The 23,699-nt window shown below is 34.8% G+C and overlaps 1 protein-coding gene across 1 annotated transcript; it reads right to left on the reverse strand.

The window, feature by feature from the left end:
- Positions 1-11,693: 11,693 nt before the first annotated feature.
- On the reverse strand, positions 11,694-23,630 carry LOC141590408 (protein FAR1-RELATED SEQUENCE 5-like). The gene is made up of 4 exons (XM_074411002.1): positions 23,454-23,630; positions 13,736-13,851; positions 13,496-13,518; positions 11,694-13,336 (listed from the first exon to the last, which is right to left on the reverse strand). Exons 1-4 carry the CDS (start codon positions 23,628-23,630, stop codon positions 11,694-11,696), a joined length of 1,959 nt encoding a protein of 652 aa, XP_074267103.1.
- Positions 23,631-23,699: the final 69 nt, after the last annotated feature.

The following is a 23,699-nucleotide window of genomic DNA, read 5'->3' on the forward strand; positions in this document are numbered from 1 at the left end:
ATGGCGCTTAAACTTCTAAAACCAAACAAAACCGTTCACTTTTTTTAAAACTGTTTCTCTCTCTAAAAATCACACCAAAACAAATACTCCCTCAAAAATCTCACTAAAAATCCATAAAAATCTAAAAATTCAAAGACGATATCAACTTGATATCAATAATATAGATTCAGTCGTTCAATCCTTTGCATAATATCGGTTGAATTTTCAAATTAGGTTGAAAAATCGTCGAGGTACGCTCTAATCAGTTTCTATTACATTTTTGCGATTTTTGTTCATCTTTTGCAGTTTTAATTTGATTATACATATTGATTTTGTTCTTAATTACTGCAAATTGAGTTCAATTATATGATAAAAATAGCATTTAAGCACAAATTTTCGACTTGTTAATGAGTTTAAATGCTTACTTTCAAGTTGTTGTTGTATATTTATACAATGTCTTAGTTGTTAATGAGTTTAAACAGTATTCCGTGGATAACATGGATGCATTGAACAAAAAACTATGATCGATTGTAGTTGTAGAGGATTATTAGTTGTTTTGTTTGTTTCAATCGCGAAAAATAGGGTTAGCTATTGTTCGATGTGAAATTTAGTGTTAACCAAGAATTTGGACTTGTTAATGAGGAATGTCTTGTTTTCTGTTGATACTATTAAGAGTAGGTAGTGATACTATTTAAATTGGATAGTTGTAGATGATTATTAGTTGTTTTGTTTGTTTCAATTGCGAAAAATAGGAATGTCTCGTTTTCTGTTGATACTATTAAGAGTAGGTAGTGATACTATTAAGAGTAGGTAGTGATACTATTGTTCAATGTGAAATCTAGTGTTAACCAGTAAATTTGGACTTGTTAATGAGGAAAGTCTCGTTCTCTGTTGATACTATTAAGTGTGATACTATTAAGAGTAGGTAGTGATACTATTTAATTTTGATAGTTTAGGTCAATTGAGAAACATTTCTTTAACCAGTGATACTGTACAGCATGAGGTGTGACACTGTTAAGAATTGGTAGTGATACTATACTGTAACTTGATACTGTTGTTTATATGATCTAATACTATTAAGCACAGAATGTGATACTAATAAAATTTTAAATGCAGATTGTTACTAGCAAGAAAATGGAACTGGCAGTTACAGATGAACCTAACATAACCATTAGCGAAAAGAGGCCAATAGCAGCAATTCAGAATGTTGAAGAAACAACATTAAAGCAGTATAAACGTAGGGAAAACAAAGAATAACAAGGAAAACAATACTATGGAGTGGTAGAACAAAAAACGAACAAAGAGGTCGCAATTCAAGAAGTTGAGAAGACTAAACTACACAAAAAGAAGGGAATGAATTTGACTAAGTGTAGGCCAAAAAAAATTGGTTGAGTTGATTAAGAACTCAAATGAAGAACAACAGTAACACTGTAAGGGATATTGTATTTGGAGGTTTTTAATGTTAAAGGTAACTCAACTACCACATGGAATCCTGAATCGGGTCTTGAAAGCATATGATTGTTCTAGCAATATGTTTAGAACAAAAAAGTTGGATTTTCTGCTTTCAAAGCATGATGTCCATGACATGTTTCTACTACCTAGGACAGGTGATAAAGTAACCACCACAAAAAGGGGGAATGCCACTACTCTGATTGACACCAAAATGAAAAATGATTGGAGGATGAAGTTTGGTGTGAAAGGTACTTCTGCTCCAATTAATGTGAAGGATGTGCATGATAGATTGATGGCGTGTACTGAGGCTGGTGATGAGTTTAAGAGAATGTTTGTTCTCTATAGCATGTCCATTTTCCTAGCGCCAAATACAAATAAAACCCTAGATTTAAAACTTGTTAAGTCTGTTGCGGATGTGAATAAAATTAGAGACTATGATTGGTGTGACTATGTCTTTGAAGAGACGATGCTAGTATTAAGGGATGGAAAGAAAAAAAGAAGTCGAATATCACCGGTTGCCTACTAGTGATTATGCTAGCCTACTTCCATAGGTTCAATTTTAAGGGCAATGCTATGAAATACACTCTACCGCTAATCCAACATTGGGATGATCGGACTACGGCATCAAGAGTTGAAGATGAGAGACAAAACAATATTGGGGAATGCACCAATTTCGAAAATTGAGTACCCAATCTGTTTATCACATCAAGGTCGGGAGACAATACAACATTCCTATGTATATTTATGATTAAGTACTCAAGTGTTAAAGATATGTTTCTTTGAGTCTTTGATGAAGATAAAATTTGATTGCTAACAAGAGATGATTAATTTTTTGGAAGAACCGGAAATGAGACTTACACAAACCTCTCGAGAAAGATGATGGTGAAGTTTGAACCTGAAGCAAAAGAGGGCTACATCATGATTAAGCTGCCTAAAGGAGTTGAAACTGATAAAGAAATCAAAGCAAGAGCAATGGATGTAAGTACTAATGTCTTTTTGTTGTCCTTACAGTTACATCTATTCCTTTTCTTCTTACTTTGATATTGTTTTGAACACATTGTGATACTTTTGTTTACCCAAGTTGATATTGTTTTACCATAATCTAAAAACTGCCAGGGAGACTAAATTTTGTTAATGATAATGATATTTTATCAAATTGTGATATTGTTCATTTCGAACTCGTGATATTTATGGTGGCTATTTGTGATATTTTTTCATAATAGCAACCAATTGTAATGCTTATGATATTGATTCACAGTAAGACAAATAGAGTGATATTGTGACACATAAAGTGTGATATTGTAAAACAATATCACATGGGACACGTGATATTGTTTTAAGGAGAGCCTTTGAATTTGAATTCGGATATGGTGAGACATTTCTACTTTTATCATTGATATTGTTATGTGTTATGTATGATATTGTTAGCAGTTAGTATTGATATTGTTCTTAAAAACAATTCTTAAATTCAATTGTGATATTGTGCATACTATTGTCTGATATTGTTACTTCTTAATTGTGATATTTTTTCATAATAGCAACCAATTGTAATGCTTATGATATTGATTCAAAGAAGACAAATAGAGTGATATTGTGACACATAAAGTGTGATATTGTTTTAAGGAGCCAATTTGAATTTGAATTGAGATATGGTGAGACATTTCTACTTTTATCATTGATATTGTTAAGTGTTATGTATGATATTGTTAGCGATTACATTATTGATATTGTTCTTAAAAACAATTCTTAAATTCAACTGTGATATTGTGCATACTATTGTCTGATATTGTTACTTCTTAATTGTGATATTGTCTCCCAAAAAATGAAAATGAATCACTTTTTTTCCCTAACATCTACAAGCAAGTGTAATGTTGTGATATTATTAAAGAATAATGGTGATATTTTTTCAATAAATTATGATATTGCTGTGATTAAATATTTAATACTCTTGTTTAATATTTTTATTATGTCATTTGGCAGAGTGCTCATGAAGCTTATCTGCGTATAAAGAGGGACAACGAGTTGTTCTTTTCAAGATTTGTACATAACATGAAGAAGTTCATCAAAACGAAACCCAGCAATTCAATAGATGAAAGAACTACTTCTACCCAAACTGCTGCCACAAAAGACTGTAGTAAAGATGTTGAAACTGAAAAAGAAGTCAAGACAACACGATAATTGTGATACATCAGAGAAGCAAGAACAAGATACTCCCAATACACAAACTTTGCCTTTCATGAAAGATATTGGATATCATGCCTTTATGGATGGGTTGGTAGCAAGGTCTTATGAAAGGGCGAAAGCAAGAGAAGGGCTTCCCTCGTTTGATGTACTAACTGACATGTTAAAATTGAAGACGCGGAATTGAACAAAAAATATGGAGGATGTCAGATCAAGATCTTCAAATCGATGATCACGAGGAAGAAGGTGAAGAAATTATTGATATTACAAACTTGATCTGTGATGATGGAAAAAAGATGATGAGGATTATGATATGTATTCAAATTTGAACGACATAGTAGACAATATTGTTTTTGGAGGAGGACGAGCTAGAGAGGATATGAATCGTGTTACAACTCCTAGAGCCGCAAGACCAAAACAGAGATAATGAAACCATTAATGAAGAGACAAATGTGTTGACTCAGTTGAATGAAAACATTAATTTGGAAACAAATGAAGGTTTGGGAGTTATGAAGACAGTCCAAGAGGTACACAATGAGGTGGGTAATAATGGTTCAACAAATCAGGAGGACATTGAAAGAGAGGCTGGAAAAAATAACGAGAATGTTGAAGATGAGGTTATCAATAAGGAGGTAGATATTGCTACAGGGGAAAAAGCAGAGAAGGAGAAGGACAAACAGGTTACAAATGTTGTGACTCAATTGGAGGAGGTTCTTCTAAATGTTGATTTTGGAGTAACACAGCCTGTTGAAGACAAAACAAATGAAGACGTTCATCATGATACAACATATCAGCATTGTGTTGAAAAAGAGGCCGAGAAAGAGAAGGCCAATGAGGTTCAAGAAGTGACGACTCAATTGCACGAGGTCATTAATCAGTTCAATTGGGAAGGGAGTTGAAAAAGATGTTGTGATTGATAAGGAGCCCGTTAAAAAAAGTTGTTGTGGTTGATAAAATGAATGAGGATAGTAATGTGGTGACTAAATTAAAGGAAACTGGAACAAATGCTTGGTTTAGATGCAGTTGAGGGAAGGAAGTATCATTGAATATTTGTTGCACTCCAGGAGTTTTGCCACCCGATATGGTACCTCACAATTTGGGGTGTACTTTTCAGTGTGGTTTGCGATCAAAGATGATATCCTTGTATCAGAATCGATGTTGAAGAAGCAATTTATTTGAACTGTCTTGAAGAATCGGAAGGACTCATGGATTATTGCTTCCTTACGGACCATACATTCAGCAATTTGTAAGTCACTCTTTAAACAATTTTTTAAATGTAAGACATGACTTAATTTGCACCATATTAGTACTTTAAAAAAATAACTAATATGCTAATATTTTTGCAAAATGGAATAGAGAAATTGTCTGCAACTTTGGAACTTTCCATTGTATACAAAGGGAAGATATTGAGTCCTTGTTGCCTAACACGAAGATAGAAGCAGTGGTAATTGAAGCATGGGCAATATTGCTCAATGAGTTCCAAATTGCTCAAAAGGGAAACGACAAATTGACAAGAATTTTCTATGGCATTGCCCACTCGGTATGGAAACACACACACATTTATCATCTTTTAAATTAGGTATTGTAGAATGTGTTTTATGGAGACTAATAAGATGCCCTTATGAACAACAGGGTGATATAGAAAAAATCTTAAAATTCGATGAAGATAATATTGATGAATTAAGCAAACAGTATATGATACATGGGACACGTGGTCAGCTCTTTTTAAGGAGCCGCTGAATTTGAATTCAGATATGGTGAGACTTTCTACTCTTATCAGTGATATTGTTATGTTTTATGTATGATATTGTTAGCAGTTACTAATGATATTGTTCTTAAAAACAATTCTTAAATTGAACTGTGATATTGTGCATACTATTGTGTGATATTGTTACTTCTTAAATGTGATATTGTCTCCCAAAAAATGAAAATGAATCACTTTTTTTTCCCTAATATTTGACAGTGTGATATTATTATGTACAATGGTTGACATTGTTTTATAGCTTCTTAAAAATAACAACAATCGATAGGGATTTAAAAGTCTGTTAACATTGATATTGTTTTAGTACAGGACTCGATATTGTTGGATACACTTTGGTTGATATTATTTTACAACATACAAAAAAAACTTCAGAGGGACAAAAAATATTATTAAGAATGATATTGTCTAGTATGTCTTTGTGATATTTTTATTGATTTTTGTTAAATTGTTTCCTAATATTATTTTCATCTAAAGGTGTTCATACCTTTGGTCTACGAAGAGCACTACGTCTGTATCTGTGTTGATTTGAAGGGGCAGAAAATGTTCTATTTGGACAACAGAGAGTATGATGAATTCCAAGACGAGGAGCACGTACACATGGCTCATATGGCTGTAAGTACAATATTGAAAACAAAGAACTAATGATATAATGGTTTTGTTCGATAAGCTTGAAATTGAAAAGTTGTTTACATTAATCATATACAGGCGACTCTTTATGGTGACTACCTCAACACGAAAGGTATTGAAAGTGGGCTAAAGGTGAAGGACTACGAAATGAATAATGTGAAGTTTCATTGGCAATCGAAAGAGTTGAACCGGATCGTGGACTATTCATGATGTTTCACATGATGTTCTTTGTTGGTGAGCCTTTCGATTGTGAACTAAGCGATGCAAACATGAGACAGTTATACAGGGGAGAGGTGGCAGCAACGCTCGTATTGAGTGATTTGAATAAAGATAGGAGTCGTGTCCGGAAGAGAGTTACGACCTTTACCGCCACAAAAGGTATCGTTAACTAAGTTTTTGGCAAAAGACAAAGAGGGAAAAAACAAAGCAAGAGAGAAAAAGGTGGGAAAAACAAGGTTGGACACCGCTATCAAAGATAAAAGGTTATATTTTTAAACACGACTTCTACATTGAAATTTTTTATTATTATTATAAATACAAAATATATATTAAATCTTGTAATATTAAACGTTTCTAGCTACTAGAGAAGATGGTTTCGCGATTAATGTCGTTGGTAGCGGTAAAGGGGGAAATCCGATGGCCTTGGATGCACGTTGAACGGTGGTGTGGCTGATCCTAAATTTGAGTTCGTCTCAAGATTTATGAAGTTAAACAAGTCATTTGTGTGTAAACATGTTGACTACGAGGAAAGAAGTGATTGACTCGCCTATTGGAGGACCCCGCTATCAAAAATAAAAGGTACTTTAAAACATATATTTTTCGCAACTTTTTTATTAATGGTCGATAATATTTGCAATGATATCTAAGTTTGACAAAAGAATTACAAAAGGTGATATTGTTGCTAGTGTCATGTGATATTGTACGTTAATGGGTTTGATATTGTTTTAGAGTAGAAACTGGTATAAAAGCATGATATTGTATATAATCAAGTGTCACATAAAAGAAAGATGTTGTTCTGATTTTTGTACACTTTTTTTTTATATTGTTGTGGTACATAGTGTGATATTGTTACATACACATTATGATATTGTTAAATTGATTCTGAAAAATAAGTAGGGCTTTTAAATTTATAAATGTTGCCAGTGACATGTGATATTTTTTTTAAATGATTGTGATATTGTTTCAAATTAGACACCTTTTAAATAAGTGATATTTTCTAGTATTGAGGTGATATTGTCTTCAATCAAGTATGATCTTCTGATAGTGGTTCAGAAGGACACTGATATTATTTAGCGTGGACTGTGATATTATTTAGTGTGGACTGTGATATTTTTTATCAGGATCACCTTTTAAATATGTGATATTGTTTAATTTTGATATTGGTTATCAATGTCACAGTTCATCTGATAATTTTTGAACATTGGTGTTAATGTTTTGAGCAGTGAGGTTGTTGCCAAGTTCAGTGATGATCAATACCTTGCAAGACAGGATATATTGTCGTTGCTTCCAACTGTACATGTCAACAACAATGTGATTGAATGTTGGTCACTAATTCTGAATCACATTGAGCACACGTAACCCTCGTGAAACAAGTTTATTGTTTTTGGAATTCGACACATGGTAAGTCGACATTACATTTTGATTTATAAATATTCACGCTTTGATTAAAAATATCAGTTATTTAAAATGTGATATTGTTGGGGTACATAGTGTGATATTATTGCATACACAAAATTGATATTGTTTAATTGATGCTGAAATTAGATAGGGATTTAAAATTGATAAATGTTGCCAGCGACAAGTGATATTGTTTTTAAATGATTGTGATATTGTATCAAAGTACACACCTTTTAAATAACTGATATTTTTTAGTATTGGGATGATATTGTCTACCATCAAGTATAATGTTCTGATATTCGTTCACATCCTTACTGATATTATTTACCATGGACTGTGATATTTTTTTAGTATGCACTGTGATATTGTTTATCAGGGTCACACTTCAGGAACTGTGATATAGCAAACGTAAAAGTGATATTGTTTATACATATTCACGTTTTGATTAGAATGTAGTAAATCTTAAATGTAAACGATTTCTTAACTTATATATATACATATATATACACTACAGGAATCAATAGTAGATGTTACTAAAGGCAAAGAAGCGAAGAGGGAAAAGATATTCGAAGAATGGGACAAATTCATAAGAAGAAACACAGTTCCATGTAACATGGAAGCAGATTTGGTTTTTATTCCGATGGTGTTGCAAGAACACTACTTCTGTGTTTGTGTAAATTTCAAAACCGAGACGATTGAAGTGTTAGACAATACAGAGTACGATTAACGGGAGCAGATGAAATATACAAGGTCTGCAGATTCGGTGGTATGGTTTATTGATATTCTTGCTAGTGACATGTCATACAATTGTCTGATATTGTGGCTAGGATAGGTTGAGTGTATACTGATAAATGAATATGATTCTTTGACAAAATAATGCCTAATAGTATAACTAATTATTGTAGGCCTATCACATGAGTGATTTCCTAGCAGGGAAAAATGTTGACAGAGCGCATAACGTAATAGATTTTGATGTTGTCAACACGAGTTTCAATTGGCAAAAGAAAGAAGCAAACAATACTGAATCGGGAAACTTCTTAATGATGCACATGATTCGCTATGAGGGGCAGTTGTTTGAAGCTGATTTGCAGTCAAAAGTGCGAGGCGCTACTATCGGTTAGAAATAGCAGCGGCATTACTTTTAGCTGACATAAATAACATGAGGACAGCGCTGATTGGGAAAGTTAAAGAATTTACAGCGGGAAAGGGAGAGCTTTTAAATAGATTGAAGGAAATGAGGAAGAATAACGAAGATGCAAAAGGCAAGGGAAATAAGATAAAAGCCAAGGATAATGTTGTTGAGAAGGACAATACTGTGGAACAAGAAATAACAAAGGCAGAAGGTCCGCCAAAAGAGAAGCCCAATGTTCAAACAAAAGCCAAGGAGGATGCTACTAGAATGCCAACAATTAACACAGAAATACCCATTCTTCGCAAATCTCCAATCAAAAGGTAAAAACCAAAAACCCGACTTGTACATTTCTGATATACAATCATAGCATTACGTTTCCGCTTTTATTTGAAACAGACACAAAGGTAAAAATTTCACATAGAACCATAACATGGCATTTGTTTTTGAGGCTACGAATCCAAACAAGATGGTGAAGATGATGCAGGAAAAACCCCAATCCAGTACAAACGACTGAAGACAACTGCAAACCCTAATAATAGAGGAAGAGGGAGAGGTAGAGGTAGAGGAAGAGGACAAAAGTAGGGCTAGGAATGTATTGCTGGTAGGACAGACATGTGATATTGTTCCAGAAGTTGTGTGATATTGTTGTAGGTACAATGGTAGGAAATAGAACTTTTTTTTTATCAACTCTTAGTAAACTGTGATATTGTTTCAGGAGTTGGGTGATACTTTGCTTAAGTTGTTGTGATATTAGTTCTCAGTAATAATAAAAGCAGTCAAGGTTCTTAAAATCTTTTTCTCTTTGATATTGTTTTGGTACCCAGTGTGATATTGTTCAGCAAACATGTTGATATTGTTGTATTTATTCTCTAAAATAAATCAGGGGGTAGGGTTTGAAAATTCCTGTTTAGTTGGATAAGTTGTGATATTATTGCACTCACTGGTTGATATTATTGCACTCACTGGTTGATATTGTCTAGTATGTACTGTGATATTTCAAGGGTTTGACAAAGTATAACTTCTTTTTGTTCAACTTCTGGAAAACTGTGATATTCTTTCAAGGGTTGTATGATATTATGTTTTAGTTCTTGTGATATTAATCCTCAGGAACAACAACAGTGGCTAAGGATATAAAAATCCTTTTGTTGTTTGATATTGTTGGGGTACATATTGTCATATTTTTGAGTACACGTGTTGACATTGTTTCAAAATTGTGATATTATTGCACTCAGTGGTTGATATTGTCTAGTATGTCTTTGTGATATTTCAATCATATTTTTGTAATATTGTTTCCTAAAAACATCCAATTGTAGTGGTAATATTTATGAATACTGGTGATATTGTTTCACTTGAAATGTGATATTTCTTAGAAGTATTGTACAATATAATACAATATAATAAAATACGTATACAAGCAAGTGTAATGTTGTGATATTGTTTAACTATTATGATGATATTGTTTTTGTATCAACTGTGATAAACCTTCAAATGAGGTGGGATAGTATTTAATAATGGAAACAAAACGACATTAGTAATTATGCGGTTTTTATAACGTTGATACCCAAAATGGAAAGAATACAAAATTGATGCCATTTGGAATGACATACAAGTAAAAATTGAATAGTATAAACAATGAAAATTCGATTCTGAAAGTTGATGATGTTAAATAAACTTCCTCAGCATGCAGAAGCCCTTAATCACTATCAACAAGTGAAGAAATCTGCAAAATAAACGGACAAAAATAGTGACATAACGTTAGTAAGAAGTTTGACAAAGTATAACTTCTTTTTTATCAACTTCTGGTAACTGTGATATTGTTTCAAGGGTTGAATGATATTATGTTTTAGTTGTTGTGATATTAATACTCAGGAACAACAACAGTGGCTAAGGATATAAAAAACCTTTTGTTGTTTGATATTGTTGGGGTACATACTGTGATATTTTTTAATACACGTGTTGATATTGTTTGGTTGATTCTGAAAATAGATAGGGATTTAAAATTGATAAATGTTGCCAGTGACAAGTGATATTGTTATTAAATTATTGTGATATTGTTTCAAAGTAGACACCTTTTAATATTGGGATGATATTGGTTAACAAGGTACTGATATTATTTACCATGGAATGTGATATTTTTTAGCGTGGACTCTGATATTGTTTATCGGGTCACACTTCAAAGAATCGTGGTATAGCAAACGTAAAAGCTGGTATAATAAAAGGTGTAAGACAAATTACTTACATCGGATTCATGATCAAACGAGTGTTGTGATGTATCAACAATTTGGATTAGGCAATTCCGCTTATCATGATGTGCCATTTGTTTACAATTATTGCAAAATCTTTTCGGCTTTTGTGTCTTTGCAACAGACTGATCTTTCTTGGACATCAACCTCTTGCCAGTACCCTTGTTTTTTGATTGAACAGGAGGTAGTATACGGACCTCAGATGAAGACTTAACCCCAAGGAGCATCTCCAACTCTTGGTGTTTAGTCAATTTTTCAGCATCAGACTTGAAATTTTGTCGAAATGTCTTCAGTAATGAAGTCAGTTCATTTATGTGATTTTCAGGCAGAGATTTGAGCAGTGTTAATGTTGAGTAGAATTCAGACCAGACAGTCGAAATCTGAAGCTTAGTGACATCCGACGAAGTAAAATCATCCAACAATTGACCGTGAGCATCATACAAGGGCATTTTTTTAGTGTTCTTTGTCCACCTACCGAGAAGATACTTATCGGTATCTTTTTGATCCCTTTACACGATAAAATCCAGATGATGTGTTTACATATGTAGCCCTTCCTCTCAAACGACTTGCGGGGAACATGTTGCATCAAATGTTGAAGGATTAAATGCGATAAGATGTAACTCTTATTGAAGATAGAATCTTCAACTTCTAGGAACCTTTATCTTGCCCTCCCTTGAAGAATCACCAGCACTACATGAGTTTAGAGAATCAACGCTTGTTGTTGGAATTCATAAAAGAGAGCGTGCGTATAAACAGTCGATGCATGAACCTCAAGGCTAAGAAGGGTTTTGGTTTGAGGTAGGGAGTGATCACTATCTCTGTCAAGAGATTTTTGGGTGTAGCGTTGCTGATCCATAGCACTTTGAAAGCGCATCCAAAACTCAACAAGTGTGCCATGAGGATTCTCAAACCGCTTAAAGAAGCTGTTTGCGCTCTCAGAGCATTGCGTTGTTCTTAAAAGACAACCAAGAGGAATATCACGATAATACGCCGGAATCCAACGTTGCCGTCTGGAAAACAGGTATTGCAACCATGTATTATCTTCCAATTGAAACTCACTGATCAACGAACACCACCTTTCTTCGAAGTCAGAAGGCTCTAACTCTGAATCCCAAACAACAGAACTCAGACGAGTGACGAAGTCAGTTTCTTTGGTCAATGTCGTGCCTACCTTTTCAGGTAATTTCTTCATAATATGCCACATGCAATAGCGATGGGCAGCAGTCGTAAAAGCAGCAGGGACTGCAATTTTCATAGCAGGACATTGATCGGTAAAAAAGCAATGGGGTTCCTTCCCACCCATACAATCTAAAATTTTTGTGAAAATCCATTTAAAATTCTGGTCATTCTCCCTAGACATAAGCGAAGCACCAAAAGTGACGGACTTCTTGTGATGATCAACACCAGTGAAGGGAGCAAAGATCATGTCGTACTTATTAGTTGAATAGGTTGGGTCAAAAGTCACCGCCTCACCGTATAGAGCGTAATTACGACGTGTTGCTGCATCAGCCCAAAATACACGAAACAAGCACTTATTCTGATCAATATCATAGGCAAAATAAAAACCTTCCTCGGTTTCATGAAGGTGTTCCAACTGGTCTACAAACATTTGAGCATCCTTAAGACCTATAAAACGCATGATTTCCCTTCCAAAATTCTTAAACTCAGTCAAAGAAGCTCCAATATTTTTATAGCCGTCAACATATTCCTTGACGGACCTGAAAGTAGAGGTTGGGCCAATATTAACCTTGCAATTATCAACGATGGTTTGTTTATGTTGCAAAGCAAGGTTCCTACATTTTTTCTGAAATTCTCTATACTTGAGTGGAGAAAGACGGTGGTTATGGGCAGCATGAAACTGATCAACAATAAAGAGTGGCACTTGAACTTGGTCAATTTCTTTAATAACAAATCTAAAGAAAATCCTAGCTTTACAACCAATCCTAGTAACCTTAGTCTTCTTCGGATTAGAGGCCTTGACCATTGGCTCCTCCTCCTCACCAGTAATGGGTAATATTGTCGGCTTAGAATCCCTAAATCCTTCCCGGTGACACACAATCAATTTTGTCCTAATATCTCCACTACTACGAAACCTTTTCGTTGAAGATTTCCTTGGTTCAAAACCACATGCTATTGCATAAGTCTCATAAAACTGTATACCCTCGTCTAACGTAGCAAAAGTTTGTCCTATTTTAGGTGTAAATTCAGTTGCAATATTTCTGACCCACTCTTCAGAACCTCCAGGCGTCACCATCAAAGAAAGACGATTCCCAGCATGCACCTCATCAACGTCTATGCATTGTGGAGAAGGAACATGTACCACAGGGACAACAAGAGTATTTTCTACAGCAAGAGAAGTTGAGTAAACAAATTATAACAAATATAACTAGATTATAACTGTGACTATGATATTGTGAAGGAATGCATGTGATATTGTGCAACATAAAACGTGATACTGATGAATATAAAATAAATACGCAACCGTATTGCAGCCTATGATACTGTGACGGAATACATCTGATATTCTGGAGCATAACATGTGATACAAATATAACAAATATAACTAGATCATAACAAACTATGATATTGTGAAGGAATGCATGTGATATTGTGCAACATAAAATGTGATACTGATGAATATAAAACAAATACGCAACCGTATTGCAGCCTATGATACTTTGAAGGAATACATATGATATTCTGGAGCATAACATGTGATACAAATGCACATAAACTGATTACAAGTCATGTACTGCAACATATGATATTGTAAAGGACTCAATCTGATATTGTGAAGCATAACACGTGATACTAATGCACAGAGAGTAATGACCAGTAATGTACTGCAGCCTTTGATACTGTAAAGAGTTCAATGTGATATTCTAAAGCATAACATGTGATACTAATGCACAAAAAGTAGTTGCGAGTCATGTACTAAAGCCTATGATACTGTAAAGGACTCAATGTGATATTGTGAAGCATAACACGTGATACTAATGCATAGAGAGTAATGACCCGAATGTATCGCAAATGACCTTTGATCTTGTAAAGAGTTCAATGTGATATTCTAAAGCATAACATGTGATACTAATGCACAAAAAGTAGTTGCGAGTCATGTACTAAAGCCACGTGATAATTGTAAAGGACTCAATGTGATATTGTATAAGGAAACTGATTCTAATGAGCGAATCAGGCTAACAAAAACTACAAAAATGTGATACTTTTCATAATTAGTTATGATATCTTGTCTTTGAATAAAAAGTGATACAAAAGGAAACTGTTAAATAACGATTTAAACTTGAAGTAAACACAAGCAGTGAATGCAAAATAAACTTGATGATTAACAAAACAGACAATGAGTACATTATTTGTTATACGTCAATTAGAAGATGAAAAAAAAAACAGAGATTAAATTTGAACGCAACAAAAATAGCAAAAACTACATGTTGAATAAAGTATATAACCAGTACATGATTTTAATACATAAAATAGCACGAATTGATGAATACGTGACTGATGTTGATGAATTATAACATCAATTATAACAAAAAACCAGTAATTATACAACGAATTCAGTCGAATATACAATAACAATTAAACATCGTGCAATAAAACAGGAAAACAGAATGAAAAAAATTAAAACATAATAATAAAGAAGCATAAAACGATGAATTACCTGACATTGAATATATTAAAACTGAGGAAAAAATAGATGAAGACGAATGATGAAGAAAAAGTGAAGGACAATAAGCAACTGAGACGAATTTTGAAGAAATCGGTGGAAATCAATCACGAATGATGATGAACACAGGTGAAGATGACAGCGAGAGCGAAGAAGACAACTACGCGCGAAAAATTGACGGCGTGAGAATGAAGAGTGTGATTGCGGAAGAGAGAGAGAAGAGAGAGAAAGTAAATGAATTCAAATGGTGAATTTGAGCTGATAATAGGGTTTATATAAGAACTTTAGGAAATTACGAAACTACCCTTACTAATAGCTTGATATAAAACAGTATTGTTATGACTCATGTGTGATATTTTTGATGGACTCATGGACTCAAATAATTAGGTAGGACTCATGTGATCCTAATTCTACACACATATATATATATATATACACACATATATATATATACACACATATATATATATATATACACATATATATATATATATATATATATATATATATATATATATATATATATATATATATATATACACACACACATATATATATATATATATATATATATATATATATATATATATATATATATATATATATATATATATATATATATATATATATATATATATATATATATATATATATATATATATATATATATATCATTTCTGACGATTTTGTTTCTTTTTTCAAAGATGATTACAATGAGGAGATGAGTCAACCATTGCCACCTGGACAGTCTCCCGACGAGATCCAGGCATACTACAAGGCTGTCAAGGGCTTTGACGAGAAGAACCAGATATTTGGAACCGGAGATAAAGGGGCCGAAATCTGGTAAAATCCTCCTACTAATAAAGTTGGTCGACGGTCTTTCTCTTATGCTCTTAGCATGATTTCAAAGCTTTCCACCCAAATTAATGATGAGCGAGCCGCTCGAATTGCTCTTGAAAAAACCATTCGTGAACAGGCCGAACAAATGGCGGCAATACAAAAGCCTTGGGCTGATATGCAAGCATCTCAACCCCCAAACACGTGTTCACAATTTAATCCACATAGGCGGGATGACTTTGTGGATGATGGACACGGGTTTGGAGGTGGTAGTTTTATTGAACCTATAGGTTAGAGCCTTTAGGTTAGAGCCTTTAGTTAGGTTAGTATTGTCGTCTAGTAGGGAGTATGAAAAAACATTGGTGATTCGTGTTTAATTAGTAAGACAATGTACGGATTTGACCGACTTTTTATGTAAAAAATTTGGGTTCAATTCTCCTTTGTTGCGTCTCTTGATTCCCGCAATAGCGGTCGACGTGAAAATGGATTCCCGCTTGGCGGTCGATGATTTTATATGTGTTTTGCAGGTTTTGGTTGTATTTGAAACGATGCAAATAGGCATCGTGGCTGTATTTGAAACGATGCAAAAACGCATCATGGCCGGGCAGCAGGCTGTTGTTTCCAGTCCCTGTTTTTTAATAAAACTGACGGAAATTCCGTCGGGAATGTCCAACCTACTGACTTAATTTCCGTCATTGGCATTTTTTCAGATTTTCCACCCGTCTGCCACGTGTCACGCATACCGACGGAATTTTTGTCAGTAGTGCAAAAAAACTGACGGAATTTCCGTCAGGGCCCGCCTTTTCAGATTTTCAAAAGTACCGCCAAAAAATGCCACGTGTCTCGTATGTGACGGAATTTCCGTCAGTAAATCCATATACTGACGGAAATTCCGTCAATAGTGTGCTAGTATCAAACGACGGTTTTTCTGTCAGTATTTATATTTACTGACGGAAATTCCGTCAGGATACGTATTTTAGTGACAAAATAAGCTGACCCTGGTTACTGACGGAATTTCTGTCAGGAAATGAAAATACTGACGGATAAGCCGTCAGTACGGCCTGATTTGGCCGTCGGTATCCCGCGTTTTCGTAGTAGTGTCTAATCTGAAGAGACTAAACAAACAATTCCACGCAACGACTATATGTAAAACAAAACACTCTTGACAACATTAAAACATAAACATATATATCTATATGGTTCAAAACCCAGGTGTCCATGTCTCTCAAAACGCACACAACCACACAATCCTCTATAAATACCCCTCAAATGCCAGCATTTGAAGGTACGCGAGTGTCTGCCCCCTCATTTCTCCCTTAAAAATCTAGACTCAACTTCTCAAGTCACAAACTGATATGTATTTTCGACCTACCGATCGAAAATGCAAGCCATACACATTGTTTGGTACCGCCATCGTGCATTAAATAACTTGACCGACCATCTCGACCAACTACACAATCACTAAACAAAACAAACATTTACATTGCTAAAACGGTTTTCAACCGAGTTTTCCGACCTAATAAGTTTTTACACTTCCGTCGATTTCTCGCCTTCGACCTAGCATGTAAGTATGAGGGTGTAATTAATCCTCTTCTTTCATGTCTTTTTATTTGTTTTTATGACCTTAACATGCTAAAACATGCAAAACATGGTCCAAAATACGGATCAAATGAGTCAAAAGCGAGTTTTGACCTGAAACAGAAGCCCTTAGTCACAACTAGGTGGCTCGCGCCTAAACGGGGTATCCAGGTCAGAGTTTGAGTTCATTCTTTCCATTTTCATTTCATTTTACAACCGGTTTCTACCATTTCAAATCATTTTTATGATGAATATTTTTAACCAATGTTGTTAGGATTGGGATTCTACTTTGGATCGATGGGGAGGGTAGGATCGAATCGGTAGAATCGGATCGTAAATTCGCAAGATTCTAAAAACTCACTAAATATAATTTTTTATTGATAAGAACATATAATTGAAAATTAAAACACTTATTTATTAATATTTATTCATAAAATATTGGTAATTAATGATTTTAGTGTCATTGTATGAACATGTTTCTACAACTTACACGAAATTTGAGTTTACGGTGTCATTATATAAAAATATATATTAATTTTTTTATTATGGAATCGGATCGTAGGATCGTAAAATCGTAGGATCGTATTATGATCCCATCTCTAGAAATTTTCAAATTAACAGGATCGTAAGATTCTACAACTATGATGGAATCGTAGGATCCAGGATCGGTCAAGCATTTTTGGATCGTAAAATCGTAGAATCGTTGGATTGAATCGCGATTCTGACAACAATGTTTTTAACCATAAATCATGTTCACCCTTGGTTCCTCAAACCATGACGGTGTAATCCGTGTTTCGGTGATAATATTTGGTTAGTTACATTTTAAAAGGTATTTTAAACCTTTTATTCATTTGTTTACAGTTTCCAAAACAATCATAATAGTCATACATGCATAATCATCCTTGGTTCCACATACTATGTCGGCTTAAACCTGAGTATGATGACGAACATTGACTAATTACAAAATAATGAACTTAACACAATTAGTTCATAACAAACATTTTTCAAAACTATTTATGTCAAGCTTTCAAAATCGAACCCGACATCGAATATTGTCAATACAATAACGATTATTCAAGTCCTATTCTTCATATTAACATAAAAGCGGTCTAAACGACCTTTTCAACAAAGACGGGTTCAAATACCCTTTTACAAACCGCTTTATAAACGTTTTCAACAACATGGAGACATACCCTTGGGTCGTCTGCTGCCTCGCACCTAAACAGGCTTACAAATTTCCAGTTTTCAAAACAAGACAGGTCCCTTTGCATCGCCCAAAGGCTCGCGCCTCAATAGGCTGCCTAATGCAGGTCCTGCTTCTTTTCCAACACTTTTCTAGGACGATCCCGACTTCGATTAACCCGAATACAGGACGGATCAGATTGACAAAGTCTGCATTTTACTTTGTATTTGCAAAACGCCTTTCTAAGACAAATGGATCAAGTTATGCACCACAAACCTAACTCGGTAAATGGATGTTTAATTTCCATCTTGCATGCAAATCAACATTAAATCCAACTTGACATCAATTGCTTGATATTTGGATAAATAACCGACATAGTAAGCTCACATTTTAGGTTTAAACTTGTGGATGCGCATTCATGCATTTACCCGTTTTATCAACTTTTGCATTTAACCAAGCATGATCGATCAGTAAAGACCGCTACCGAGGGCGGGATTGGGTGTCAGATTAAAGGGCTTCCCAAAACGTACCTTCACCTCTTACTCACAAACTTTGGATAATGGACGACCTTATCCAGGGTGAACGAGAGTCATTCTAGAGATAGGATGCTAAAGAGGGACAACTCCTTATCTTTAGTACCTATGTTAAACACCGCTCTTTGCCTTGGTTGACCTAGGTAAAAAGTGGATTCGAATGGTTTCCAAGCATCTCACAATTGCTTGGTGGCGACTCTGAACATCTTTAATATCGTTTCGAGACCCTTGCCGAGACGAAACCGAACGATCTAAAATGATCTAGTCGAAAGCATTTAACACGCCGCCGAGCGTGGCTTTCCGACCGCCGCACGTCCGCAGACCAGACGGGCATCGCGGGTGGCCCATGTCGACACATCCCCGAATAGATAACCACAGTTTTGAAAATAATAAACGGGGTCAGTTAACAGCATAACCAAAATAAGAAATCAAAGATGCACAATTCAATACACCATTCAATCCAAACTGTCGTAAACATCCTCTAAACTCCAATAGTAACCAGTAACTGACTACACACCTAAGTGTGTAGCCCTGCTAGGTTACCCATCACAATAGGTAAGGCTCGCCGCCAGTGAGGAGCACAGCCGTACCACCTAAACCCCGCTCATCGAAACGAGCGAACCCATATCATTAATGTACACATCCCCCTTGTGACGGGAGCCACAAGAGGCGAACTTGAGTGTGAAGACAATCTCCCAAAAATGGCTTCACCAACAGTAACCAATAACCAGAGATATCAAAATCAACCACAATCACAATAAAAATATCAGTCAATCAATACAAATACCGTCCTATAACCAATTATGCAATCAACTGAGTAGGGAAACCCTGCCATAATAGAATTCCAAGCAAAAGCACAGCAAAGCAGCTAGAACACCTTCTCTACGAAGTCCCCGCCTATAGTAATATCAATCCATCAATAAACAACGCATAAGACTGATCTCTACCCTAAAACCTCTAAATCAAACCAACTAAGGTTTGCATATTTTAAATCGAAATAATGATTAACAGAGGAATGAAACTTACTGATTAGATCTACGCGGAAAGAGATGTAGAAACCCCCAAATCGCACAACCCTAGCCTTTAGAGTGATTAGAATAGTCAAAGAAGTAGTAAACGTGGTTTTTGGTTTTGAGAAACTGATTATGAAATGATTAGAATAGTTAATCATGCTTTTATACTTCTTTAACTATTTTAATCCAAAAGCACGGAAATTAACCCGTCAGACCGGATACTCGGTCGAGTAGCTGGGGTACTCGGCCGAGTACGAGTTACTCGGCCGAGTTCCTCACAACTCGGCCGAGTGCTCCCAAAACAGTAGCCGTTTAAAAGCATCCGGCAACTTACTCGACCATATAAGCTAGGACCATAAAACCGTAGTATTACATATATAGTCCCTCCTAGTCGCTCCTTTTTTCCCTATTTCCTTTTTCATGCTAGTCGGATTTTCTTCCCTCTTTCTTTTTTTGAAAGTTTTGTGTTGTCAAATGCATTTGCATGTGGGGTAGAGTGGGATATAGTGTTTTGTGTGGTCCAAAATCATTTCTTTATTTCTTCTGCGAAATGGAAAAGGGGAAGAAATGAGCGACTAGGAGGGAATATTTCATAACATGTAAAATTGTTGGGCCCAAAGATTTTAGGGGCCCGGTTCAAATGAACCGGTTGAACTTGGAAATAGTCAGCCCTGATCTTATGTCAAATCATCGTAAATATAATGAACTTCCAATTATACCCATCTAACACTCTTCTCTAATATAAACTCAACATTTGAATTATTTGACCATTACACTAAAAATCACCGAAAAAAAATACAAAAACCGATTTGCAAACTTTTAAATTTCTATTACCACCAACAAGAAAGCTTCAATCGGCCACCAAACTCAATGGATCGACGACGTAAGTAATCTAAACTCGTGATCTTTTTATTAATTTTGTTATTTATTTGTATATAGTAACTAGATTTGGTGGGATTATTGAATCGTCAATGTTAGAACGGATTATCGTAGATCGACCTGAACTAACGCCCAGGGTCGGCCCTATAGGGTGTTTAGGTTGTCAAATGACAAGGGTCCAATTGTAGAAGGGGCCCATCATGACGGAATTACATGTCTGCTATATAAGGTATATCTCGAGGCCTTTTGTCAAATAAAATTTATTACATTTAAAAATTAAAATCAGGCAAGTAGTCTAGTGGTTATGCATCTTACCAAATGTTAAGAGGTCATGTGTTCTATTCCTCATGGCTTCGTTCCACCATTTCTATATATTTCTTTTCGATATCCAATAAAGCTAATATCTAAAATTTGGAAGAATTTCGATGTTTTCCGATTTTTTGGAGATGAAATTAAAGGGTTGAATTATATGGTACCCTCTCTCCAATCTCCAAATCCAAAATCATTTGTTTTTCTAAATTTTTTAGGGTTCTTAAAAAAATCTTTCAAAATTAGGGGAAAAAAAATAGTGTTCTCCAAAAAATTTTGTTCGTCTGTTATTTTGTTTAATGAATTATAGATAATGACACATGAATTACTTGAACAAATTTTTTTATAGAGTCGTGGCCCCATTTTACAATTTTGCCTAGTGCCTCAAAAGGTTTGGGGCCGGGCCTATCCACGCCCAATCCTCAAATTAACCCAGAGGTATGTAATTTCCGTCTAAACCTAGGCTTGGATATGCGTCACATACGTCCATCCCTAAGCTCGAACGTGAAGGCCCAACGAGTTCATGGCCAGCCCTAGGCTTGGACGTTGGGGGTTCACGTCCGAGCCTAGAGCTGAATGTCTGTCACGCACGTCTGACCCTAGGTTTGGACTTGAATTCCAGACGTGCGGGTCCCTTTACGTATTTTTTCGTTACAAAAAATCTCTTCGGCTTTTTAATATCATTAAATAATAATTAAATATTACTCATTAACGACAATTTCTATAATTATTAGTTGTATATATGTAACTTTCATTATTAAATATCGATTTTCAATAACTAGCGTCATTGAATATCGTGTTTGTAGGGTTTAAGTTTGAGGGGTCTCTGGAGGTGGAGGAGGGGACAAACACGTAAGTTGAGGTCTTTGGTTGGTACTTGTGGTGTTGAGCACCTTCAAGGGTGCATGCCTGAGCACATAAAGAGGAGAGATAATTAAAGGATTGTGTAGTAGTTAGGGAGACCGACGATGGTCAAAAATGAGAAATTAGGGTTGTGAAGGCTAGTGGGGTTAGGGGTGTCGGGTTAACGGTGGGGCTAGGATTTTATGAGGAGGTGATATTAATATTACGTATTAATGATAATGACTTTAGTGTTATTATTATTCCATTGAGAGAAGGAAAAAAAAAACAAGATATAAAAAGCAATAACCTGTTAATCAGGTATTCAGTCACATGAGTATATTTTGAAAATAGAGTACCCAAAGTTGTGTTTATTTTGAATTAAAATATAACTTGGGTTATTATGAGAAGCTTACTTATAGTTCGAATTATTTATGTTAAATAAGTCTATTAAAAACGCTAGTAAAGATTACCGAATTAACTTTCACTATTTTTGTAAAATTAATATGATTTTTTTTAATATAACAATTGTTAACACTGTTAAGGTAGGACGCTTATTATGGTGTACTCGGTACTAAAAATATAGTTAGAGCGTTCTATCATCTGTGCTGGCTCAATAACCTATCAACTCTTGTGCTTGGATCATTGTGTCGTTGATGATTGTCACTCGGTGACTTATTTTTTTACATTATATTCGATTTAAAATGAATTTGTGTAAGCAAAATCATAAGATGTCGAAATAGAGACTTATGATTAAGGTAAATCAAAATCAATGACTAGCAAATAAAATAGAGTAAGACAATCAACATTTATACATTTTCTTACATATACCCCTTCTTTTCTTTTATCCTCAATTAAAATCCCTATATGGAAATGATCTAAATAAAGTGATGGGGTGTTTGGTTCATCCAATATAGGTATGAGGTATGGGTTTGGAATGAACCAAACCCATACTAGGTGTTTGGTTGGCAAAATTGAAGGTTTGATACCCATACCTCAAACCCATGAGGTATGGGTTTTTCATACCCAGGGAGAGGGGTGTGTATGAGATTGATACCTATGGTATCAAATTACAAATATTAAAAAGTGATAAAAACAATTGTAAAAAAATTATTTTATATATTTATTTGATTAAATTTTCTCTACATGATTTAATAGTATAAAAGTTATTATTAAAAATATTGTATTTTGAAGAGTTTTTAGCTTTGATTAATTTCTAATCCCATACCCCAAAATTGAACCAAACACAAGGTATGAGGTATAAGTTCCAACCCGATACCACCCAGGTATGATTTCCGATTCTAAACCCATACCCACGCGTGAACCAAACCCCCCGAATACTCAGTGTAATACTTCGTAGTTGACTAATTTTATTTTTAAAAAACCACTATAATAGTAGCTATTTAGTGAGGGACTGAAAGAATTCAATGATCATTAATTGAGCTCTAAAGACTTGCTTACTATCTGGTCAAACTACAAATAGAAACTGATGACATTGAATTGTTTACCATTGCCATTGACACTGCCACTACCACCGCAACTAAATAAAGTCTGTAAGAAATGTCAGTGGCGATGATTATGCCGCTGGCGCATAATCATGAATTACATAGTCGTCGTCGTCATCATCATCGCCATCTCCCTCAAAAACAAAATTTGGAGCATAATCATAATACCCTCTCAGATAATCATTAGAGCCTAGAAGACAATAATCTTCCATTGCACCCTTTAGTGTATCTGATGGCGCATATCTTGAACTATTGTCTATCATCGAAATGCTTGACATTTTTAGGAATGATATAAGCTAAATTTTATAGGGGGTTATAATGTGGCTTTGATGGGTTTTTCAGGACTA

The sequence above is a fragment of the Silene latifolia genome, chromosome 7 (genome assembly GCF_048544455.1).
Source record: "Silene latifolia isolate original U9 population chromosome 7, ASM4854445v1, whole genome shotgun sequence".
NCBI classification, from domain to species: Eukaryota; Viridiplantae; Streptophyta; class Magnoliopsida; order Caryophyllales; family Caryophyllaceae; genus Silene; species Silene latifolia.

Coding starts and splice junctions, on each gene's coding strand:
- LOC141590408 (XM_074411002.1), bottom strand. CDS start 23,630: ATGTCAAGCATTTCGATGATAGACAATAGTTCAAGATATGCGCCATCA. Junction 13,519..13,735: donor TATGTTGCAGTACATGACTT/GTAATCAGTTTA, acceptor GTTATGCTCCAG/AATATCAGATGTATTCCGTC. Junction 13,337..13,495: donor ATCAGATGTATTCCGTCACA/GTATCATAGGCT, acceptor CTCTTGCTGTAG/AAAATACTCTTGTTGTCCCT.